The sequence below is a fragment of the Chiroxiphia lanceolata genome, chromosome 6, assembly GCF_009829145.1.
Source record: "Chiroxiphia lanceolata isolate bChiLan1 chromosome 6, bChiLan1.pri, whole genome shotgun sequence".
In the NCBI taxonomy this organism is placed as follows: Eukaryota; Metazoa; Chordata; class Aves; order Passeriformes; family Pipridae; genus Chiroxiphia; species Chiroxiphia lanceolata.
Window position 1 is genome coordinate 911,904 of NC_045642.1, and position 20,465 is coordinate 932,368.

General features: G+C 52.6%; 2 protein-coding genes across 6 annotated transcripts in view; one reads left to right on the forward strand and one right to left on the reverse strand.

Annotated features, from left to right (window-relative positions):
• Positions 1-156: 156 nt before the first annotated feature.
• On the reverse strand, positions 157-7,167 carry GCHFR (GTP cyclohydrolase I feedback regulator). The gene is made up of 3 exons (XM_032691715.1): positions 7,045-7,167; positions 5,678-5,772; positions 157-1,006 (listed from the first exon to the last, which is right to left on the reverse strand). Exons 1-3 carry the CDS (start codon positions 7,078-7,080, stop codon positions 883-885), a joined length of 255 nt encoding a protein of 84 aa, XP_032547606.1. The 5' UTR covers positions 7,081-7,167; the 3' UTR covers positions 157-882.
• The window catches only part of RMDN3 (regulator of microtubule dynamics 3), a 24,853-nt gene continuing 10,595 nt past the window's right edge, over positions 6,208-20,465 (forward strand). For 2 of the 5 annotated variants that reach the window (XM_032690923.1, XM_032690925.1), the window contains exons 1-7: positions 6,208-6,733; positions 7,992-8,161; positions 12,742-12,943; positions 13,866-14,012; positions 17,595-17,868; positions 18,604-18,706; positions 19,794-19,854. In XM_032690923.1, the coding sequence (XP_032546814.1) occupies positions 6,228-6,733; positions 7,992-8,161; positions 12,742-12,943; positions 13,866-14,012; positions 17,595-17,868; positions 18,604-18,706; positions 19,794-19,854 (1,463 nt within the window). In that variant the 5' untranslated portion in view covers positions 6,208-6,227. Of the gene's footprint in view, positions 6,734-7,991; positions 8,162-8,394; positions 8,564-10,847; positions 11,005-12,741; positions 12,944-13,865; positions 14,013-17,594; positions 17,869-18,603; positions 18,707-19,793; positions 19,855-20,465 lie in introns of those variants that run through there. The other 3 variants (XM_032690924.1, XM_032690926.1, XM_032690927.1) reach the window with 3 other exon arrangements.

Sequence of the window (20,465 nt, forward strand, 5' to 3'; positions counted from 1 at the left end):
GTGTCCAGAGCAGCTGCCCCATCCCATGGGACAGGGTGTGAGGGGTGCCATCAGAACACCAAACCTTGGAGCTTTTAACCCCTGGAAGCTTGTCTGGGAGCCGTGCATCCAGAAGGATTTGGCTGCAGCTTCAAACAACCCACAGAAGGACATTGGTGTCTTTAGAGCAAAGCTTTATTGGTGTTACCCCTACAGCAGGATCCGTACACAGCCCCAAACATCCCATCAGTGCAACTGCTGCTGTTGGGATTAGGGCCCACACCTGGAATGCTCACAGCACCTTTCTGTGCTATTTTGGGAACTCTGTGTTATGCTTGGATGGCACTCTGGGATCTGGAAGTCTGAAATGCTGCTGACCACAATCCTGTGTGGGATGGAAACGGGTCTTGCTGCCAAGGGAGGGATTCTCGGACCACTGGGTAGGTTTAGTGGTTCCCCCTCAGATTTCAGGGATGAGATGGGATGCTCTCCATGCCTGGTGTCTCCCTGTAACCTCCCTGGCCCGGGAAAAGGCACGGACCTCTCCAGGCAGCCCGAGAGAAGGCAGACAGGTCTGTTACTGAGCTTCCTCCAAGGCATGCTAAATAGATGATTAAAATGTAAAAAGCTGGAATTTGCCAGACTGCCATCCTGCTGAAGGCAGAGCTGGAGCCATCTGTTCCCTCTGCCTGATTTTTGGGCATCCTTTCCTCCCCATGCTCTTGGGAAACAAGGATGGCAAAATCCCACTGGGTCCAGCTCTGCCTCTGCGCCGCTCCTCTCCCCACCCGAGCGCCGGGAGTCTGGGACGGGAAGGAATGAAGGGGGAAAAATTCGCTGTCAGTCCTGTAGAGATGATGTCCAGCAGGATCTGGGCCGGGTGGAAGGCAGGATTCTTCCTGGCTATTCCCTGTGGAGGCACCAGACCAGGGTCTGGCCCACGCCGGTCATGCTGACCACGCGATAGCCGAGCTTCTCCAGCTTGTCCAGGACCACGCGCGGCGCGTCGTTCACGTAGTACTCACAGCTGCTCCCGGGAAAGAGGAGGAATAAAGTGAGCTGGGGGGAGGAAGAGACGGGAATTTCCTCGTGGAAGTGACTCTGCCTCAGTCCTAACCCAGGTAAGCCCAGTGACTGCACCTGGCACAGGTGAGTGCGACGCAGTGCCTTGGTTAAGCCAAGGGGAAGGACACAGCCCCCGGTGCCAAACCGAGGGGAATCCTGTCCAGGAGGGAAGGATCAGGTTAAATGGGAATGTGGCTCAGGGATTGGGTGTCCAGAGCCACGTGCTGCTCGGAAACTGGGCTGAAACTGCAGCAGAGGGTTCATGGGTAAACACAGGGGAACACAGTTCTGGGAATTCATGGAGAAGGAGGAGAATCTGGGCCAAGCAGGGAGGAATGATTCAGGTGTTTCTAAGGAATGAAATCCCAGTGTTCTGCCCATGTTGGAGCATGCCTGTAAGCTGGGTGGGTTTGAGAGCCCGTGCTGATATTTGGGGATTGGAACAAGGTGCTGCCTTCAGTCAGGTGGGAAAGCTTTGGAAAGCCAGGAGTTGTCTGTCCTGCACGGAGGTGCCAGGTGAAGTGGAGCACAGGCTGCTCTGCCCCAGCAGTACCTGGGAGTCTGGGAACTGACACCGGGATCCTTGTCTGGCCCTAATTCCTCATTGGTTTTGTGCTGGCTCTGTGGAGCAGAAGCTGCTCGTTCCTTCCCCTAGATCCCAGAGCCTGCTCCTCTGTGGAATCTTGAGGGCTGTGACACTGCTCCCCAGTAAAGGACCAGACACAAACTGGTCTGAATTGGGTGGGGACAGCAGAGCTGAGCTGGCCAGTAGAACCTTTGGCACTGGATCTGCCAGCCTTCCCTTTGACACAGCTTCTGGGATGCAGCATTCATTGGAGCAACTGGGATAAGTTCCAGGGCAGCTCAGCCCTTGGGTGACTCGTGGTGCCTGATAATGACGGGTTGCAGGATCACTGGGGATCCAGTTTGGGCACCTTAACAAAGACTCTCCTGATTTTCATACTAATAACGATAAAAAAAGGTCCAAAAGCCTTTCCAAAGCTGCTCCTGCTCGGGTTGCAGAGCTGTGCTGGAGCAGGGAGTGCTTTAAAGCACAAAATAACCCCAAGATGTGAGAGATTTTCCAGTTTCTCAAGATAGACTGTACTTGGCTGTAATTATAGATGTGGTGTAAAGATAATGTGTGTTATTATAAACGTCTTTGAAGTCCATGCTTTCTCCAGGAGGGTTGCCACATAATCCTTCAGATTCCCAGTGGGAGGTGGTAAATATTATTCCCATTATTCAGAGGAAGGAGCAGAGGCAGGGATCTGTAGGAACCTAAAAAACGGAGTGGCTGGGCTAAAATCAGGAGGAAAGAGTTCCCAGGGCTTTGTCACAGCTCTGTGTTGAGGGAGACAAAGATTGCACAGTGTGGGCATCGGACACGCTGCCGTCTCCGTGTGCATCCAGCCGGGATGGAGGGGCTGGGACACCTGCAAAGCCTTTTCTTCCAGATAAACACCATCAGGGAAAACAGAAGTCATCCCAGATTGGCACTGTTTTGGTGTGTGATTCCACCTGCTCTGCCTCCAGGTGTGCCAAACCAGGAGAGCCCACGCAGGGGTGGGGCAGGAGCGTCCTCCGCACGCGGCGATTTGCGGGGCTGGAGCAGCCAAGCTCCTGGGATCTCTGCCCAGCTCTCCTCCAGCTCCCCGAGGACGGGGTTTGGCTGTGCCCGGAGGAACAGGTACTCTGAATGTCAGCAGGTGCCTCAGCCCTCAGCTCCCAAATCCAACAGGGATCGCAGTGAAGACCAAAGGGTGCTGAGAGCATGTAATGACCGGAGAGGCCGAGGACCCACATCCACCTGGGCACACCCACAGTCCCCTTGTCCACAGCACCTGAGGGTCAGGGATTTGCCCCTCGCCGTGGCTGCCCCTGTGCTACATCTGGGCTCTTCCCTGTTCCACCCCTGGCTGCCCCCAGGGCTCTGCCACAGGCCCAGAGTGCAGGGACCACGTGCCTGCTCCCCACACCTCGTGGGACTTAATGAGGGGCCTTTTGGCCATGCAGAGCTGCGGAACAGGATCTGTGCACCCCCTGATTACAGGGAGGTAAGTGCTTCACCTGTCCATCCCGGTTTCCCAGCAGGTTCGTGCTGCTCAGGCCTTTCCTTCAGGCTCCCTCCAAGGTCATGGTTAAGGTTTTGGGGCCCACGGTGCTGCAGGAAGGGGGGAGGTTTGCAGCGTCTGTGTCTGCTCAGGAAGGACTTGGGGAAAATCCCACTTGGCCGTGGTGCAGATCCCAGAGATCTCAGCCCTGGCTGGGACGCTGGTGGAGGTGGCCGGGCTCGCCCCACTGGCACGTGGCCATGCTCTCGGGGTGCCAGCAGCCACGTTCCAGCCAGGGGACTTTCCCAATTCCCTGTTGCTCAAGAGCACGCGGGGACGACGTGCAGTGCTGCGGGGATGTGCCACGGGGATGTGCTGAAGGGATGTGCCATGGGGATGTGCTGTGGGGATGTGCTGAAGGGATGTGCTGAAGGGATGTGCCATAGGGGATGTGCCACGGGGATGTGCTGTGGGGATGTGCTGAAGGGATGTGCCGTGGGGATGTGCCATAGGGGATGTGCCACGGGGATGTGCTGAAGGGATGTGCCATGGGGATGTGCCACAGGGATGTGCCATAGAGATGTGCCGTGGGGATGTGCCATAGGGATGTGCTGAAGGGATATGCCATGGGAATGTGCTGTGGGGATGTGCCGTGGGGATGTGCTGTGGGGATGTTCTGAAGGGATATGCCATGGGGATGTGCCAGGGGATGTGCCGTGGGGATGTGCCACAGGGATGTGCTGAAGGGATGTGCCGTGGGGATGTGCCACAGGGATGTGCCAGGGGATATGCCGTGGGGATGTGCTGTGGGAATGTGCCACGGGGATGTGCCACAGGGATGTGCTGAAGGGATGTGCCATGGGGACGTGCTGTGGGGATGTCCCGTGGGGATGTCCCGTGGGGATGTGCCACGGGGATGTGCCATGGGGATGTGCCGAGGGGATGTTCTGAAGGGATGTGTCATAGGGATGTGCCACGGGGATGCAGTGGAGTTCCCAACTATGACACCAGGTTGTGCCAAGGAGCAGGTGGGGCAAGAGGAGCTCAAAATGCTCCAGGCCACAACGAGGGAAGAAAGGTGGTGAATCCACCAGGGAGATCCCGTAGGAAGCCTCAGATCTTTTCTCCCAAACAAGCAGAGCGTGGTGCTCCGGTTCCTCACAGCTGCTGGGGCAGGTGCCACAGAGGCACTTATCTGTCCTTGCCTTCCTTTCCCACCCGAATCCCAGGGATCCTTGCCCAAATCTCTCAGGATCCAGCAGCGCTTCTTCCTTCTTGGAGCCTGTGCTCCTTCTCCCCTGCCGTGTCTCCCATCCCGTTGCGTAACTCGGGGCTCGGCGGGTGGCAGCACGAAGCCGGTGCTGCTGCCAATCCCTGCCCACCCACCGTCTTGGGAACAGCAGCACTGGGAGGGATCAGCCTGGAAAACCCCCCCAGAAATTCGGTTGGGGTAGTGGGGGGCCCAGTATTTATATTTTGTCTCCTTATTCTTTAAAATCTCCCACCCCACTCGGATTTTAAGGCTGCAGCAGCCAAGGATCCAGCCCTCGTGCTGAGTAGGGGGGGTTTTCCCAGCTCCTCAGGTGGAAATTTAGGAACATGCTGGGACAAGAGGCCCCTTCTGTTAAATACCTGGTCCTTCTCCTCTGTGCTGTGGGACGTGAACAGGAATTGAGCTGCTTCTCTGTGTCAAGTTCATCTGCATTTAGGGTTTTGTTTTGCTTTGTGGTTGTTTGGGTTTTTTTCCCAGATAAAACTAAGGAGTGGAATATCAAGTGGGCAAAAAAAAAAGGAAACAAAGTGGGCCGAGCCATGAGGAAGATGCTGGTCACGTCTCCACATGGTACTTTGCTGAAGGCTGAGGTCAAACTCGGCCTGGGCAGAGATGGGACATGGAGAAGTGGCAAATATCCATCCATGGTTTGGGAACACGCAGGTGAAGGGGTGGGAGTCGAGGGGGACACCACGGGAAGCAGCTCTGACCACAGCACTCAGCAACCCATGGGAAAGGTTTGGGAGCTGTTGAGAGGAGCTGGCTCAGGAGAAACCTCAAGCTGCACTGGAGAACAGGATGGGACAGGACAGATTGTAGGACAGGATGGGATGGGACAGACAGTCTGTGGATGAGCAGGACAGGACAGACTGTGGATGAGCATTCCAGGTGGTTCAGCACCACAGGCAGAGCACGGCTGTGACAGCAGCATTTGCTCCTGAGTGTCTCAGGGCTGCAGGTGATCAAACCAAGGAGGTTTGCGTTCAGGATGAGGGGTGGGATGTTGGCAGATGGAGCCATGCGTGTCTTGTTCCAGCTGGGCCATGTGTCAGGTAACAGCCAGGAGCATCCTGGTGTGTAAGGGGTGAGGAGAGAGGGAAAGGTGGGTCAGGTGCTAAAACAGGGCCAGAGCAAGGAAAAACTAAAGAACTAAGTGAAGCATCAGGCAGCATTTCCTCAGGTGAGCATTGGCAGGCAGGACAAGACATGCTCCAGGATTAACTGTACAGCTGGAAGGTGCTGTAGGAAATGCCAGGAGTGAAAATGCTCCACGTTTTCTCAGGAAAATAAGAAGAAGAGGACTTACAAGTTGTTGCCCAGCATGTTCCTCTTCCTGGCCCCCAGGAAGTCCATCAGGTTGGGATCTGAGTGCTCATCACCCACCATGGTGGGACCAGCCTCCTGTGGGAGAGGCAGGGGAGTGGTGAGCGACATGTGGGGGTGCAGCTCCTGCTCCCACTCCCAGCACAGCTCCAGTAAGAGCTTTACTGGGAAGGGAATTGCCATGAACCACCTGTCTGGACCAGGAGGGGACCTCAGTGAGCCCTGCCCTGGCCACTGCCAGGAAAACACAGTCATTCCCCCCTGCAAGGCCAGGACGGGCTGTTCCCAGCAAGTTCCAGGCTGGAAATGTTTGCTTTGCCCTGGCAAAGAGCAGAGTTTCCAAAGCCTCCAGAGGGGAGACTGAGCTCCACCGATCCAGGCTGCCAGTCCGGTAGGGAACAGCACATGTGCCCTTTCCTGTACCTCACCCATAATCACTCAATCAGTTTGTCACTGCTGGCAGGCGCTTCGGTGCTGCAGCGTCCCCACACGTCCCCATTCCCAATCCACTGCTGCTTCCTTTGGGAAGTGTAATGGGACATCTCCAGCAGCAGCAGCAGCGTCCATCACCCGACTCCCTCCCTTTGCTCGTTTGCTGTTTTCACCGTCCCCCCTTCCTGCCCCAAACCACGCTGGCATATTTGGGTTTTGGGGCGGATGGCTCCCCTTCGGGTTGGGAAAGGGAAACCCCAGATAAGCACAGGGCTGTGGGCTCCCGCAGAATCCCGCAGGATGTGCTGGCTGCCAGGAGCTGGGGAGCAGCTGCCCCGTGGGATGTGTGTGCTGCCAAGCACTGGGGAGTTACATTTCCTTCGTGGTTTTATCTGAGACTAACAGATCGTGCCCAGCCAGCAATCCCTGACAGCGATCCCAGCCCCTACCCGGCTCCTGCCAGACCCTGCTGCCAGCCGTGTCCACTCCTTGGCGGGGTTTTCCACCCTGGAACGGCTCTTTGGGGACAAGAGGGAACACGACGGCGAGGACGCGGGGGCAGAGCTGTCCCTTTGGCGTTCCTGGGATCCTGCCACAAGTTTCCCGAGTGAGTCGCTGTTCGGCGGAGGAGAATTTGGGGGGAGCAGAGCTGTGGTGTGGGTACCGGGGGCTCTCCACGCCCCGACCCCCGGGGTTTGGGCACCGGGGGCTCTCGCGGAGCGCGGGGGCGGTTTGTGCCGGACACCCCACACCGGGCACCGTCCCCCAAACCTGCATCACCCCCCAACACCCTCCCCAGCAGCAGCGGGGACAGCCCAGCCCGGGACCGCACCCGTGGGCTCGTCCCGCCGTTCGTCCCGGTCGGTCCCTGCCCGCCCCCCGAAATTCCCCAAGCCCGGGGGTCCCGCCGGGACTCACCAGGCGGATTTGGGTGCTGATGAGCAGGTACGGCATCTCCGCTCCGCCGCTCCCGCCGCCGCTCCGGGGCCGCCCCCGGTCCCGCCCCGGCGCCACCGCCCCCGGGCAGCGCGGGGGGAAAAAGGGGCTCCCGGAGGGGTCAGAGGGGCCCCGCCGGGAATGGGGAGCGGGAGACCCCCGGGGGACTCCGACGGATCCCTCGACAAGGGACGGGCTGGAAGGAGATGGAGCAGGAGGAGAGGGACAGGGAGGTGATGGATAGAGAGACAAAGGACAGGGGATGGTGAGCAGGGAAACGACGATCCAGGAGACGACAGCCAGGGAGGTGGGGGACAGGAGAAGACGGGCAGGGAGGCGATGAACAAGGAGATGATGGACAGGGAGATGATGGATAGGGAGAAGAAGAACCAGGAAATTAATAGCAGTGAGATAAAGGACCAGGAAATGACAGCAGGGAGATGAGGACTGGGAGATGATGGAGCAGGAGCCAGGCAGGTGGGAAGCCCTGGGCCCTGCAGAGCATCACAACGCCCACCCCACCCTCCGACCGAACACTCCCCTGAAGCAGCATGTTCCAATATTTTTGGGTAAAACTCCATTTTTCTACCAGCTGTCAAGCTTTTATCGGGGAACACAGGGGTTTAAATCCCTTCACAATTTGAGGAGAAGCTCATTTTGTGGGACTGGGACAGGCAGAGACACTTCCTCTGCAGGTGCTGAGTAATTCCCCTCCCCCCTCAACACCCAACCTCCCAACTGGAAAACCGTACATAAACCAAATAATACTTCCATAAATAGCAAATAATAGTTCCCTGGCCTCCAGACTGGAGCAGAACCCTCTCCATGCAGCTCCCCAGATTAACAAACCACAGTCAATTCCTAATTTTGCTGATAACTCTCACCCCACTGGTTAAACATCAGCTCGTTTCGATCATTCCCATCCTCAGGAGGTTCTTCCCCAGGTCCTGGAACAGTGGGAATGTTTGCTCATGGTTCTCCTGCCCCAGCACAAACCCACTGTCCAATGAACCAACAGCACCACCACTCTGGCACCTTTCACGTTGGTTGGATTTGGACAGGATTCCCACAATCCATGTGCCCTTTGGATCTCCACCAGGTATGTGTGTTCTGTTGGTTACCAGCCTGTTGGCTTCAGGGAATAACATGGGTGTGAAATCCAGACCCTTCCAGAAACGAAAGGAAACCTAGCCAGTGTTCTGGCAGCCTGCCCAGCTCTTGCTCTGCCTCTTACACGGCTCTTTCTTGGAGGGGGGGGGAAAAAAAAGTAAGGAAAAAAGAGGGAAATGAGAGCAGAGCTGCACACGGCATTTTAATATTGAATTTCCTGAGGAGATACCGAAATCTGGGAGGCAGCTGGAGCATGATGGATCTCAGTGGTGCCATCCATCACCCGAGAGCAGCTTATCACGCTCTGGCCCTGGCTCCGAGCTGGCTGCTCCCAGCTCTGCTCAGACACCAGGAGATGATTCCCAGCTCGGAATCACTCCCAGTAATTCAGGTAAAGGGAAGAAAAGGGTTCTTTGGCTCTGCTGTCACCCATGCTCCCGGGAGCAGGGAGCACACGAAGGGCTTGATTTTCCCATTCCTTTCCTAAAGAATCCTTTGAATCTTCCAGAAAAAGGCATTTCTAGCTTTAATGATCCTGGGATAAACAGGTTCTTCTTGGGGGATCCCGCCAGGAATGTAAGTGCCCTCTGCGTTCACTGTGTTTCCTGCAGAAGGCAGAAATTCCAACCCTAAAGGCTTGGGATGATTGTTGGCCATTCCTGTCTCCTTCGCCTAATTCCACCTAAAATCCATTCTCTCATCCCAAGAACCGGTCGCTTTGTGCACAACTCCCTCACTACAAAAACCCTGCCCCACTTGGGCATTCCCAAATTCCCATTTTCTGTCTTATTTGTCCCTTACTGCTGGAAGCTGAACACCCAATCCAGTGGGATTTCATTCCACGCACCCCCAGCCTGCGGGTGTTCTCTGCTGCTCTGAGGGCGTTAAAGGGTCTCTCCGGAAATTATTCCCTTGGAAAAGGACTTGGCACAGGTACAGGAGTATCTGCAGGTACAGGTAGAGGTGTGGTTGGAACTGCAGGTTCAGGTGTAATTTTAGGTTCATGTACAGGTGTAATGAGATACATGTACAGGTGTAAGTATAGGTTCATGTGCATGTACAGGTGTAATTTTAGGTTCATGTAAAGGTGTAATTTTAGATCCATGTGCAGGTACAGGTGTAACTTTAGGTTCATGTACATGTACGGGTGTAACTTTAGGCTCAAGCACAGGTGTAACTTTAGGCTCATGTACATGTACAGGTGTAACTTTAGGCTCATGTACAGGTGTAACTTTAGGTCCATGCAACAGGTCCAGCTGTAACTGCAGGTACATGTATTGGTGCACGTACAGGTGTAACTTTAGGTCCATGTATGTGTACAGGTGTGACTTTAGGTCCATATACAGGTGTAATTTTAGGTCCAGGTCCAGGTCCGGGTGTACCTGTGGGTGCAGGTGCATGTACAGGCGCACGTACAGGCACAGATACAGGTCCAGATGTAACTGCAGGTACTGGTCCCTGTACAGGTGTGACTTTAGCTCCATGTACATGTACAGGTGCAACTGCAGGTCCAGGTCTGGGTGTAACTGTGGGTGCAGGTGCATGTACAGGCACAGAAACAGGTCCAGGTGTACCCGCAGGTCCCTGCCGCTGTCCAGGTCCCTGTCTGTGTCCAGGTGTACCCACAGGTCCCTGTCCATGTCCAGGTGTACCTGCAGGTCCCTGTCCCTATCTCTGTCCATGTCCAGGTGTACCCGCAGATCCCTGTCTCTGTCCAGATCCGTGTCCAGGTATCCCCACAGGTCCCTGTCCATGTCCAGGTGTACCTGCAGGTCCCTGTCCTTGTCCATGTCCGCATCCAGGTGTACCCGCAGGTCCCTGTCCATGTCCAGGTGTATCTGCAGGTCCCTGTCCGTGTCCAGGTGTACCCGCAGGTCCCTGTCCCTGTCTCTGTCCCTGTCGCTGTCCAGGTGTCCCCGCAGGTCCCTGTCGCTGTCCAGGTCCATGTCCAGGTGTCCCCACAGGTCCCTATCCGTGTCCAGGTGCCCCCGCAGGTCCCTGTCCCTGTCCGGGTCTGTGTCCAGGTGTCCCCACAGATCCCTGTCCGTGTCCAAGTGTCCTCGCAGGTCCCTGTCTCTGTCCAGGTCCATGTTCATGTCCAGGTGTTTCCACAGGTCCCTGTCCCTATCCAGGTGTCCCCGCAGGTCCCTGTCCCTATCCCTGTCCGTGTCCAGGTGTCCCCACAGATCCCTGTCCGTGTCCAAGTGTCCTCGCAGGTCCCTGTTCCTATCCAGGTCCCTGTCGCTGTCCAGGTGTCTCCGCAGGTCCCTGTCCCTATCCAGGTGTCCCCACAGGTCCCTGTCCCTATCCCTGTCCCTGTCCCTGTCCGTGTCCAGGTGTACCCGCAGGTCCCCGTCCCTATCCAGGTCCCCGTCCCTATCCAGGTCCCTGTCCCTATCCAGGTGTCCCCACAGGTCCCTGTCCCTATCCCTGTCCGTGTCCAGGTGTCCCCGCAGGTCCCCGTCCCTATCCAGGTCCCCGTCCCTATCCAGGTCCCCGTCCCTATCCAGGTGCACCTCCACGTGCCCGCTCTGTGGGCGTGGCCCCGCCGCCCCGCCCACGCCGTGCGCGGCCCCGCCCCGCCGTGACGCTCCCCGCTTCCCATTGGTCCGCTCGGGGCCGCGCCCGGTGACGCGCCCGGTGCGCGCGGCCCGCGCCCGGTGCCCGGAGCCGCCATGGCCGTGCCGGTGTCCGTGGCCGCGGCGGTCCCTGCCCGGGCCGGGCCCCGCCTGGCCCTGGTGCTGGGGCTGGGGGCGGGCGCCGGCCTCGGCCTCGGGCTGCTCTGGGCCCTGAGCCGCCGCTGGAGGGAGGCGGCAGCGCCGCACGGCCCCGGTACGCGCGGGGAGAGCGGCCCCGGCGCGGGCCCGGAGCGGGCTGGGCATGGAGGGGACGGGGCTGGAGTGGGGCTGGGGTGGAAGGAATGGGGTTGGGATAGCGGGGATGGGGCCGGAATGGGGCTGGGGTAGAAGGAGTGGGGTTGGGATAGGAGGAATGGGGTTGGGATGGAGGAGATGGGACCGGAATGGGGTTGGGATAGAAGGAATGGGGCTGGGATAGAAGGAATGGGGCTGGGATAGAAGGAATGGGGCTGGGATAGAAGGAATGGGGTTGGGATAGAAGGAATGGGGCTGGGATAGAAGGAATGGGGCTGGGATAGAAGGAATGGGGCTGGGATAGAAGGAATGGGGCTGGGATAGAAGGAATGGGGCTGGGATAGAAGGAATGGGGCTGGGATAGAAGGAATGGGGCTGGGATAGATGGGGCTGGGATAGAAGGAATGGGGCTGGGATAGAAGGAATGGGGCTGGGATAGAAGGAATGGGGCTGGGATAGAAGGAATGGGGCTGGGATAGAAGGAATGGGGCTGGGATAGAAGGAATGGGGCTGGGATAGAAGGAATGGGGCTGGGATAGAAGGAATGGGGCTGGGATAGAAGGAATGGGGCTGGGATAGAAGGAATGGGGCTGGGATAGAAGGAATGGGGTTGGGATAGAAGGAATGGGGTTGGGATAGAGGGGATGGGGGAAATGAGGTCGGAATGGGGGGAATGGGGCTGGGATAGAAGGAACCGGGGTGGGATAGGGGAAATGAGGTTGGAATGGGACTGAAATGGGGGGAATGGGCCTGGACTAGGAGGAATGGGGTTGGAATGGGACTGGACTAGGGGAAATGAAGTTGGAATGGGGGGAATGGGACTGGGATAGAGGGTATGGGACTGGGATAGAGGGAATGGGGTTGGGATACAGGGAAAGGGGGTTGGAATAGAGAAAATGGGGTTGGAATGGGGGAAACGTAGGGAGAATGGAGCTGGAATAGGAGAAATGGGGATGGAGCAGGGGCAAGGGGGATGGATCAGTGGGGAAATGCAGTTGGGAAAGGGGGAAATTTGGTTGGAATGGGGGAAATGAGGTTGGGATGTTGATGCCAGTTCAGAACCCTGACCTTGCTGGGTTTTATGCACGTCTGTGCAAAACTTCAGGAATAGAAAGTGAAACTGTGTCTTTTCACAGTGATCATAGACTCATAGAATCCTGGAATGGTTTGGGTGGGAAGGAATCTTAAAGCTCATCCAGTCCCACACCCTGCCATGGGCAGGGACACCTTCCACCAGCCCAGGTTGCTCCAAGCCCCATCCAACCTGGCCTTGGACACTTCCAGGGATGGGGCAGCCACAGCTTCTCTGGGCAACCTGTGCCAGGGCCTCCCCACCCTCCCAGGGAAGAATTCCTTCCCAATATCCCATCTATCCTCACCCTCTGGCAGTGGGAAGCCATTCCCCCTTGTCCTGTCCCTCCATCCCTTGTCCCAAGTCCCTCTCCAGCTCTTTTGGAGCCCCTTTAGGCCCTGGCAGGGGCCCTGGGGTCTCCCTGGAGCCTTCTCCAGGCTGAACAATCCGAATTCTCCCAGCCTTTCTTCATAGGAGAGCTGCTCCATCCCTCTCACCATCTTGGTGGCCCTATCAAGATCAAGCCTCGTGTCCCCTGTCCCCTGCCAGCAGAACTGCAGTCAGATTTCCCACGTGGGATCCTTTCCCACGGGCGTCTAAAGGATTTGTTCCGCTCTCCTCCAGCCCAAACCGCGCCCGGAGCGCTGATCCCTGCGGAGGCGGGGGATGGAGCCACCCACACACCCCTGCTGGGGCAGGAGCAGCAGCTGGAGCTGCTGGAGCGCCTGGACTTCGTGGTGAGGAACCTCGTGGAGCTGAGGAAGGAGGTGGAGGAGCTGCGGAACAGCCTCCAGCACCTGGCTGTGGAGATCGTGGGGGAAGTCAGGTACCAGCCCTGCCCCTCCTGCTCCCTCACCCCACAGCACAGCAGAGCACCCAGAGAATCCCACAGTCATGGAATGCTTTGGGTGGGAAGGGACCTTACAGCTCATCCAGTGCCACCCCCTGCCATGGGCAGCGACACCTTCCACTAGCCCAGGATGCTCCAAGCCCTGTCCAGCCTGGCCTTGGACACTCCCAGGGATGCCATGATTATGTTAAATGTAGTATTCAAAAGTGGAAAAGGAGTCTCTCCAGTTTCCACTGGCCTTGACTTGCCGTGGGATCAACATGAAAACAGTTCAGGCAGGGCTGGCATTTTCCTTATGGAATATCAAGAGTGACACCTGCTTCATGTTCTCATCTGGGAAGGTTGGTTGTTCCTCAGAGAATCCTGGAGTGGTTTGGATGGGAAGGGACCTTAAACACCATCCAGTCCCACCCCCTGCCATGGGCAGGGACACCTTCCACTAGCCCAGGCTGCTCCAGGCCCCATCCAACCTGGCCTTGGACACTTCCAGGGATCCAGGGGCAACCACAGCTTTTCTGGGCAACCTGTGCCAGGGCCTCACCGCCCTCCCAGAGAAGAATTCCTTCCCAATATCCAATCTCAATTTCCCCTCTTTCAGTCCAAACCCTTTACTCCTTGTCCTGCTACTCCAGTTCCTGATAAAGAGACCTGATGAATATTGCATATATGGATTAGACATGGATTATATATGGATTGTATATGGACCAAGACTTGCTTTACCTGGAGAATACAACCTGCCTGGGAGTGGGATGTTTGTATAAGCCGGAGTAAATCACCCTGTGAATTCTTTGGATGTAAAGGGAATTGGATGGAGTCTGCTGGAGAGGAGAAGGGAAGGGAAACAGCAGCTCTTTCACTACCAAATATTCATTTCTTTTTCCTTTTCCCTTCCTCACAGGTCCCACCTGGAAGAAACCCAGAGGCTGAACCGCCGGAGGAGGTTCCCCTATCCCAGGGAGAGAAGTGACTCCACAGGCTCCAGCTCCATTTATTTCACAGCCAGCTCAGGGAATGCCAACACAGATGATGGAGAGAGTGAAGGGGGGTAAGCAGAGCACCAGGCCAGGGGCAGCTTTCAGGGGCTTTCGTGCCACCTCTGAGCAGTTTAGAACAGAAATTAAGGGAATTTTTTTTCCCCACTGGGTGTCTGTCAGCCTGTTATAATTTGCTTTTATTGCAGTAAATGTGTTACTGCCAGGGCCAGACTGAGAGATCTGCAGCAGTCCTGACTTAGAGAGAAAGAAAAAAATCATATATATATATATATATATATATATATATAAAAGAAGGGGGGAGGGTGGTTTTAAAGGAATAATTTGATTAAGGAACGTTGTAGAAAGAAGGAAAGTAGAAGTCCAGCCTGGGACCGAAGTGAGAATGTTTAGAAATAAAATTTCAAGACAATAATATATTTTTGAGTGCCTGGAAAACTTGAGAGAGTTCAGAATGAATTAACTGAATGTCTTCAGTTAACTGAATGTCTTCAACTAGGGTATTTCTTGGGATTTTTTTCTCAGTGTGAGATCAATTGTTTTAAGTTCTTAGAGTTTAAAATCAGGTGAAAGTTATAAACTCAGGGAATATCCTGATGTGGAAGGAACCTATTAGGATCATCAAAGTCCAACTCCTGGCCCTGCACAGGGCAGGAAAGTACTGAGTAGTTTAAGAACATCATTAAAAAGGACAATATGGTTTTAGGTATATTCGTATTAGACTGCCCTAAAATCGTGTCACTGCAGTGTTTTCTCTCTCCTAACTGGAGCTGGTGTGGCAGGAGAGAGCTGGGATGATGTCACTGGGGTTGTAGAGCTTCATTCATCCGGAGTGGGTGTTGGAATGAGAGGGGAATGAGGCAGTGAGTGATTCATGGTGGTGTAATAGGGTGCAGAACAGATTTTAAAATACCTAGTTGGTTCTGAAGACGAGACATTTGCTATTTGGGTGACAGCAGATGCACTGAATCATCAGGGTGACAGTGGCTTTTGTAAAATTGATGGAAAAGGTGGGTTTTGTCCACCTTGATCCCAGCCTGGGGTGTCCTCTGCTGATAGAAAACTGTAAGTTGTGGCAGAGGCCAGGAATTCAAAGGTTCAGAAAAGGCACCTCCTTAGGGGACAGGGGTGTGTTTTACTACAAAACCTCATTAATTTATTGGGAATCCAGTGATGGTTGGAGGAGTTCTTACATTGTAATTAAAATCTGTAACTAGAACTCTCATCTGATTTAAAAAAAAAAACTGGAATAATGTAATTTCTCCCTGTGGAGGACCATAGGGATAATGTCAGTCTGGTCAGGACCAGCTGCCTTTAGTGTGCAGGATTGTCTGATACAGATGTAAATGTAATAGAAAAGTAACATTTTCAGGGTTAAAATTAGGATAGGAAATGTAAATTTTGGAAAAAACAATTGAAGCTTTGGAGCAACCACTGGGAGGAGGAATGAGATAAATTTCATCTGGATGTTCCTTGCTGACAGTTGAATTATTTTTATGGAATTCAGAACAAAGAACTCCCATTTCAGCTTTATTTTGTGAACCACATGGACATGAGCAGCTTCTCCTGTTCCATACACAATTCCCAAAAATCAGCGAGTTCTCAGAGGTTTTGGGCTGTTTAATTTCCCAGTGTGGCTTTGGCTTTTGGGCTTCTTTGCGTCTCCTTTCCATGGGCTTTTTTGTTCCAGACTCTGTTTTCCTTCAGGATGTGCTTTAGCCAGAGGTCCTCCTAAAGTATTCCAGTTCCATCACTGTAAATTCAGGAAAAGAGGCTGATAACATCTAAATCCCTTAATCTCCCTCAAAGCTTTGAGCTTGTCCTGTTCCTTGTCTTTTTGAACTGCAGCAACTGGGAGAAAACTTGGGGTTTTTTTGAGCTGAAGGACTGAAACCTTGGCAACTACCAGGAAAATGTTGGGGGTTAGGATGGGGAAGTTTGGGAATTCCAGGAGTTTGTGTCCAACTACTGAAAATGGGGTAGTCTAGAGAACTAATAACACCTTAATATTAATATCTTATTAATTAATCTTAAGAAATGTAAAGAAATGAAGCTTTTAATGTGAAACAGAGCTCAGCCAGTGTCACCTGCCAGTGTCACCTACCCCTGTGTTGCTGCATTATCCATCTCCAGCATGGCATCCTTGCTTTCCTGCCTCTGCTGACTCTTTATCCCCTGCCTTAAAATGTTGCAGTACAGAAATGGTGGGTTTTAAATTTCTGGACGAGGGTTTGGAGGCTGTGCTGAGCAAGGGTGTTGGTTCACCCTCTGCCAGAGAGGGAAATGCTTGAAAGTTATGGATGGTTCTCAGAAAAGTGAAGCTTTGATAACCAGATGTGTCTTGTTATCAAGGTGTGGGTGAAGTGCTGTCACTGCCTCCTTCAGATACAGGCTGTGGGCACATATCTGTGTCCCCAGACAAAGGCAGGATCACAGGGCTGTTCCTTGGGAAGAGGAATCCAGCCAGGACACAGTGCTGGAGGTACCCGGTGCCCTCAGACTGCAGTGAATTTAATTCTGGCAGAACTGGTGTAGTCGTCTTGTTGTTCACCTAAATCAACAAAATCCACATATTAGAGTGCAGTAATTTTGAAATTACTGCCTGATTTGTGCCTGTTCTGCAGTTAAGAGCTTGCAGGTCAGTGTGAGGGGGACAAATAATCTTATTTTAAAAGAAATTGGCTTTGTGAGCAGACTCCCCCTCTGCAGTGGTGCCACTGTATGATGCCAGTTTAAATTTTAAATTCCCACCTTAGGTGGTGGGGGAGCTTAATTTTAGCCATTTTCAGAAGCTTGGATCTGAGCTTTACAGAATCAAGGAGGTTGGAAGAGACCTCCAAGGTCATAGAGTCCAACCATGGTTTTGTGGCACCACCAAAACCCTCCCTAAACCGTGTCCTGGTTCTTTTGACTAATTCAACTGTGAATCATTCCCTGGGTTTTTCACGTGTGGTGTCTCTTTGTGGCTCATCCTCTTGCTCCTTGCTGGATTTCTTGCTGCTGGAAAAGAGTCTTGGTGGCTTTCCTGCTGTTCTTCTCCTTTTCACCTGGCAGTGGGAACGAGCTGTGGGGCATTTGGTGACCAGGATGATGGAGGGATGAGGTGTTGCCAGGAGAGCTGTTGTGCCTAAAATTCCCTGGAGCAGGCTAAATCCCTCGGGTTATACTTTCCAGATGGATTGTTGAAGTTCTCCTTTGTAATCCATATATTTAACTGAATAGTCCTGGCTCTGCTTTCAGCTGTTTAATTCTGTTACACTGCAGTTAGAAGAGCTAAGAGGAGCTGGCAGGGTGTGCAAGTGAGGTGGGGACACTTAAAATCCTGGAATGGTTTGGGTGGGAAGGGACCTTAAAGCTCATCCAGTTCCACCCCCCTGCCATGGGCAGGGACACTGTTCACTAGACCATGTTGCTCAAAACCCACTTGTGACTTAAGTTCTGAGGGACCTTCATCCTTCAGCATTCTGTGCTTTCCTTCGGATTTTTTTGATATATTAAGTGAGAAATAGTGACTGTTCCAAGAAATCCAAGGTTGAGACACTTGTGTCGTGCAGGATAAGCTGAGATGCTCCTCTTCCTCTGTTAGGAATAGCTCCCAAAACTGATTTTGTGTCGCTTTTTTTTTCCTCCCAAAGTTACACCACGGCCAACGCCGAGTCCGACTATGACCGGGAGTCGGAGAGGGAGAGCGAGGAAGGGGAGGATGAAGTGAGCTGTGACACAGTGAGGACGGTGCGCCGGGATTCCCTGGACCTGGTCACCGAGGATGAAGCCCCTCTGGCCCTGGATTCCTCTCTGGAGGAGGGGCTGGGGCAGCTCCTGCAGCAGGCCGACCGCCTGCACGCTGGGGACGAGCAGGACAGGAGAGAGGGGTTCCAGCTGCTCCTCAACAACAAGCTGGCGGTAAAGGTGCCTTGTGGTGTCCCTGTGCTGGGGGAGGGTCGGGTTGGACATCAGGAGGAATTTCTTTGCTGAGGCTCCAACCCTTGGCTGATCCCCACCTTGTCCCCCAGCCCAGAGCACTCAGTGCCACGTCCAGTCCTTCCTTGGACACCTCCAGGGGTGGGGACTCCACCACCTCCCTGGGCAGCCCCTTCCAATGTTTGACCACCCTTTCCATGAAGAAATCCTTGCTGATGTCCAACCTGAATCTCCCCTGGCACAACTTGAGGCTGTTCCCTCTCCTCCTGTCCCTTGTTCCCTGGGAGCAGAGCCCGACCCCCCCCGGCTCCCCCCTCCTGTCAGGGGGTTGCAGAGCCAGAAGGTCCCCCCTGAGCCTCCTTTGCTCCAGGCTGATCCCCCCCAGCTCCCTCAGCCCCTCCTGCTGCTCCAGCCCCTTCCCCAGCTCTGTTTCCTTTTCTGGACTCACTCCAGCCCCTTGATATCCTTCATGCCACGAGCTGGACACAGGATTTGAGGTGGAATCCCTGCCCTGTCCTGTGCCCACACTTCGTTATAAATTTGCCTCCCCTCAGTTCTCTCTGCTGTGGTTCTGCTTCGGTTCTTCCACAGTTGGGGCATTTTAAGGCTTAAAAAAACGTTTAAAAAAACCCCAAAACCCCCTAACTTCTAACATGTCAGTTTGTAATTCCCTTTGCCCGTGGCAGACGGGCCTGGATCCGTAACATTCCCGTTTTCCTGCAGTACGGGGAGCAGAGGGAATTCCTGTGGCGCCTGGGCCGGGCTCACAGCGACATGTGGGAGCTCACGGAGGACGAGGAGGAGAAGCAATCCTACGCCTCCGAGGGTAAGGAATTCTGTGCCCAGGCAAAGGAAGGCTGACACTTGAGGCATTTATTGTTCTGCCTTGTAATCTGCTTTTTTTTAGGTGAGTGGGCAGCAGTGCTGGAGTGTTTTATGCTCAAAATACAAGCAGAGGCTTTTATATAAATCTAGAAATATAATTTATGGGGTTTTTTTATTTATAAATTTAAAATTTATGCTCGCTGAAAGAGTGTAAGTAGGCTAAGGCCTACTGAAAGCCATAGAAGCTTGTTTCTCTAACCTGTCATCCATATCCTCTCTGATATTAAAATTAATTATAAAAATATTATTATAAATATATTATTATAATAATATATAATATTATAAATATAGACATATTATCACATATAATATTATAAATATAAATATATTATATATATAATAATATATAATATTATAAATATAACTATATTATTATAAATAAAATATAAAATAAATAAAAATAAACAAAAGTAAAAATTAAACAAAAATAAACAACAGAAAAAAAATTAAAAGCCTTGGCTGCAACACGTTTGATTTTTTTGTGTTGCCAGCACATGCAGATACAAAAAAAAAAAAAAAAGAAATGTATTTTTAGACAGCTGTTTGCTTAGAAGAGTCACTTCAATTTCGTTCCCTCGTTCTTTACCACCTCAGATGTGTTCACAAGGTTTTTGGTGAGTCACAGTAGAACAGAAATCATCTTTATTAAGGTTGAGATGTGCAACAAAAGGTACTCATCTAAATAACTTCTGCCCTGTTTGTTACATGCGTAACTGAATCAATGAATACTATAGCTAATAGACTTATTCTTTTCTGGAAATCAGTGTAGCCATTTAAACTTGGAATTTTAAGTTTTCTGTGGTCCTCTTAGTCTGCAGTAAATGCTTAGTTTGCAGCTTTTTGAGTCTGCAAAAGGATGAAATTATTTACAGGGCATTTTCAAACCACATGTGGTATAAAATTAACAAATATTTTTATACCTATATATATATCTGTATATCTGTTATTGTACTCTAGCAGCCTCAAAGAAAGAAGTCAGGAGAGAAAGCAGCTGAATTTCTTACCTCTGGCTACCTTTTTTTTTCCAGGGAAGAAAGAGCTGGAACTTGCCTTACAGAAATGGGATCAAAGTGCTGAGTGCCACCAGTGGTATGTGATTTTTTTTTCCACTTCTTGCTTATGAAAAGTGTAGGAAAAGAACTTGGAGGTTGTTGGGAGCTGAGCTGCAGTTAAAAAAGTAATAATTAAAAAAAAACCCAACCCAACAAAATCCCAAACACTTATTTGCTCTTGCTTGCAGTGTCCTACACTGAGGGTATTTTCCATCCAAAAAGCTTGGAAATTAAGAGAGACAGCAGCGTGTGGCTCTGCTTTTAATTTAAACAAAGATAATTTATGGGTTTTTTTTTTTCACGACAGAAGAGAAAATGATCTGCAGTTTAGCCAAGCAGGGTGTTGTGACCAACATTTATACCCAGATTTCAGTAAGGAGGGAGGTGACAGGGAAGGAGCTCACTCCCTAAAGGCTCTGCTTCCAACTCATGGATAAAATTGAAAGGATTGCTCTCCTTATTTAAAATGACTCCCAAAGAGAGTTTGTGGAGTGGTTCAGATATTTGTGGAGGTAAGATAATGTGCTTTTCTGGGGAATTCCTCCATGAACAGTGTTTGTCAGCAGTTACTGTGAAGGACTGACAGCACATAAATTAGAATAAAAGGGAAATTACTTTTTTAATGGAAGTTATTGGGAAAACAAGATG

Excerpts from the sequence above, each read along its gene's own strand:
- GCHFR (XM_032691715.1), bottom strand. The coding sequence starts at position 7,080 with ATGCCGTACCTGCTCATCAGCACCCAAATCCGCCTG. Across the intron at positions 5,773-7,044 it reads TCAGCACCCAAATCCGCCTG|GAGGCTGGTCCCACCATGGT; the intron begins GTGAGTCCCGGC and ends CCTCTCCCACAG. Across the intron at positions 1,007-5,677 it reads AACATGCTGGGCAACAACTT|CTGTGAGTACTACGTGAACG; the intron begins GTAAGTCCTCTT and ends TCCCGGGAGCAG.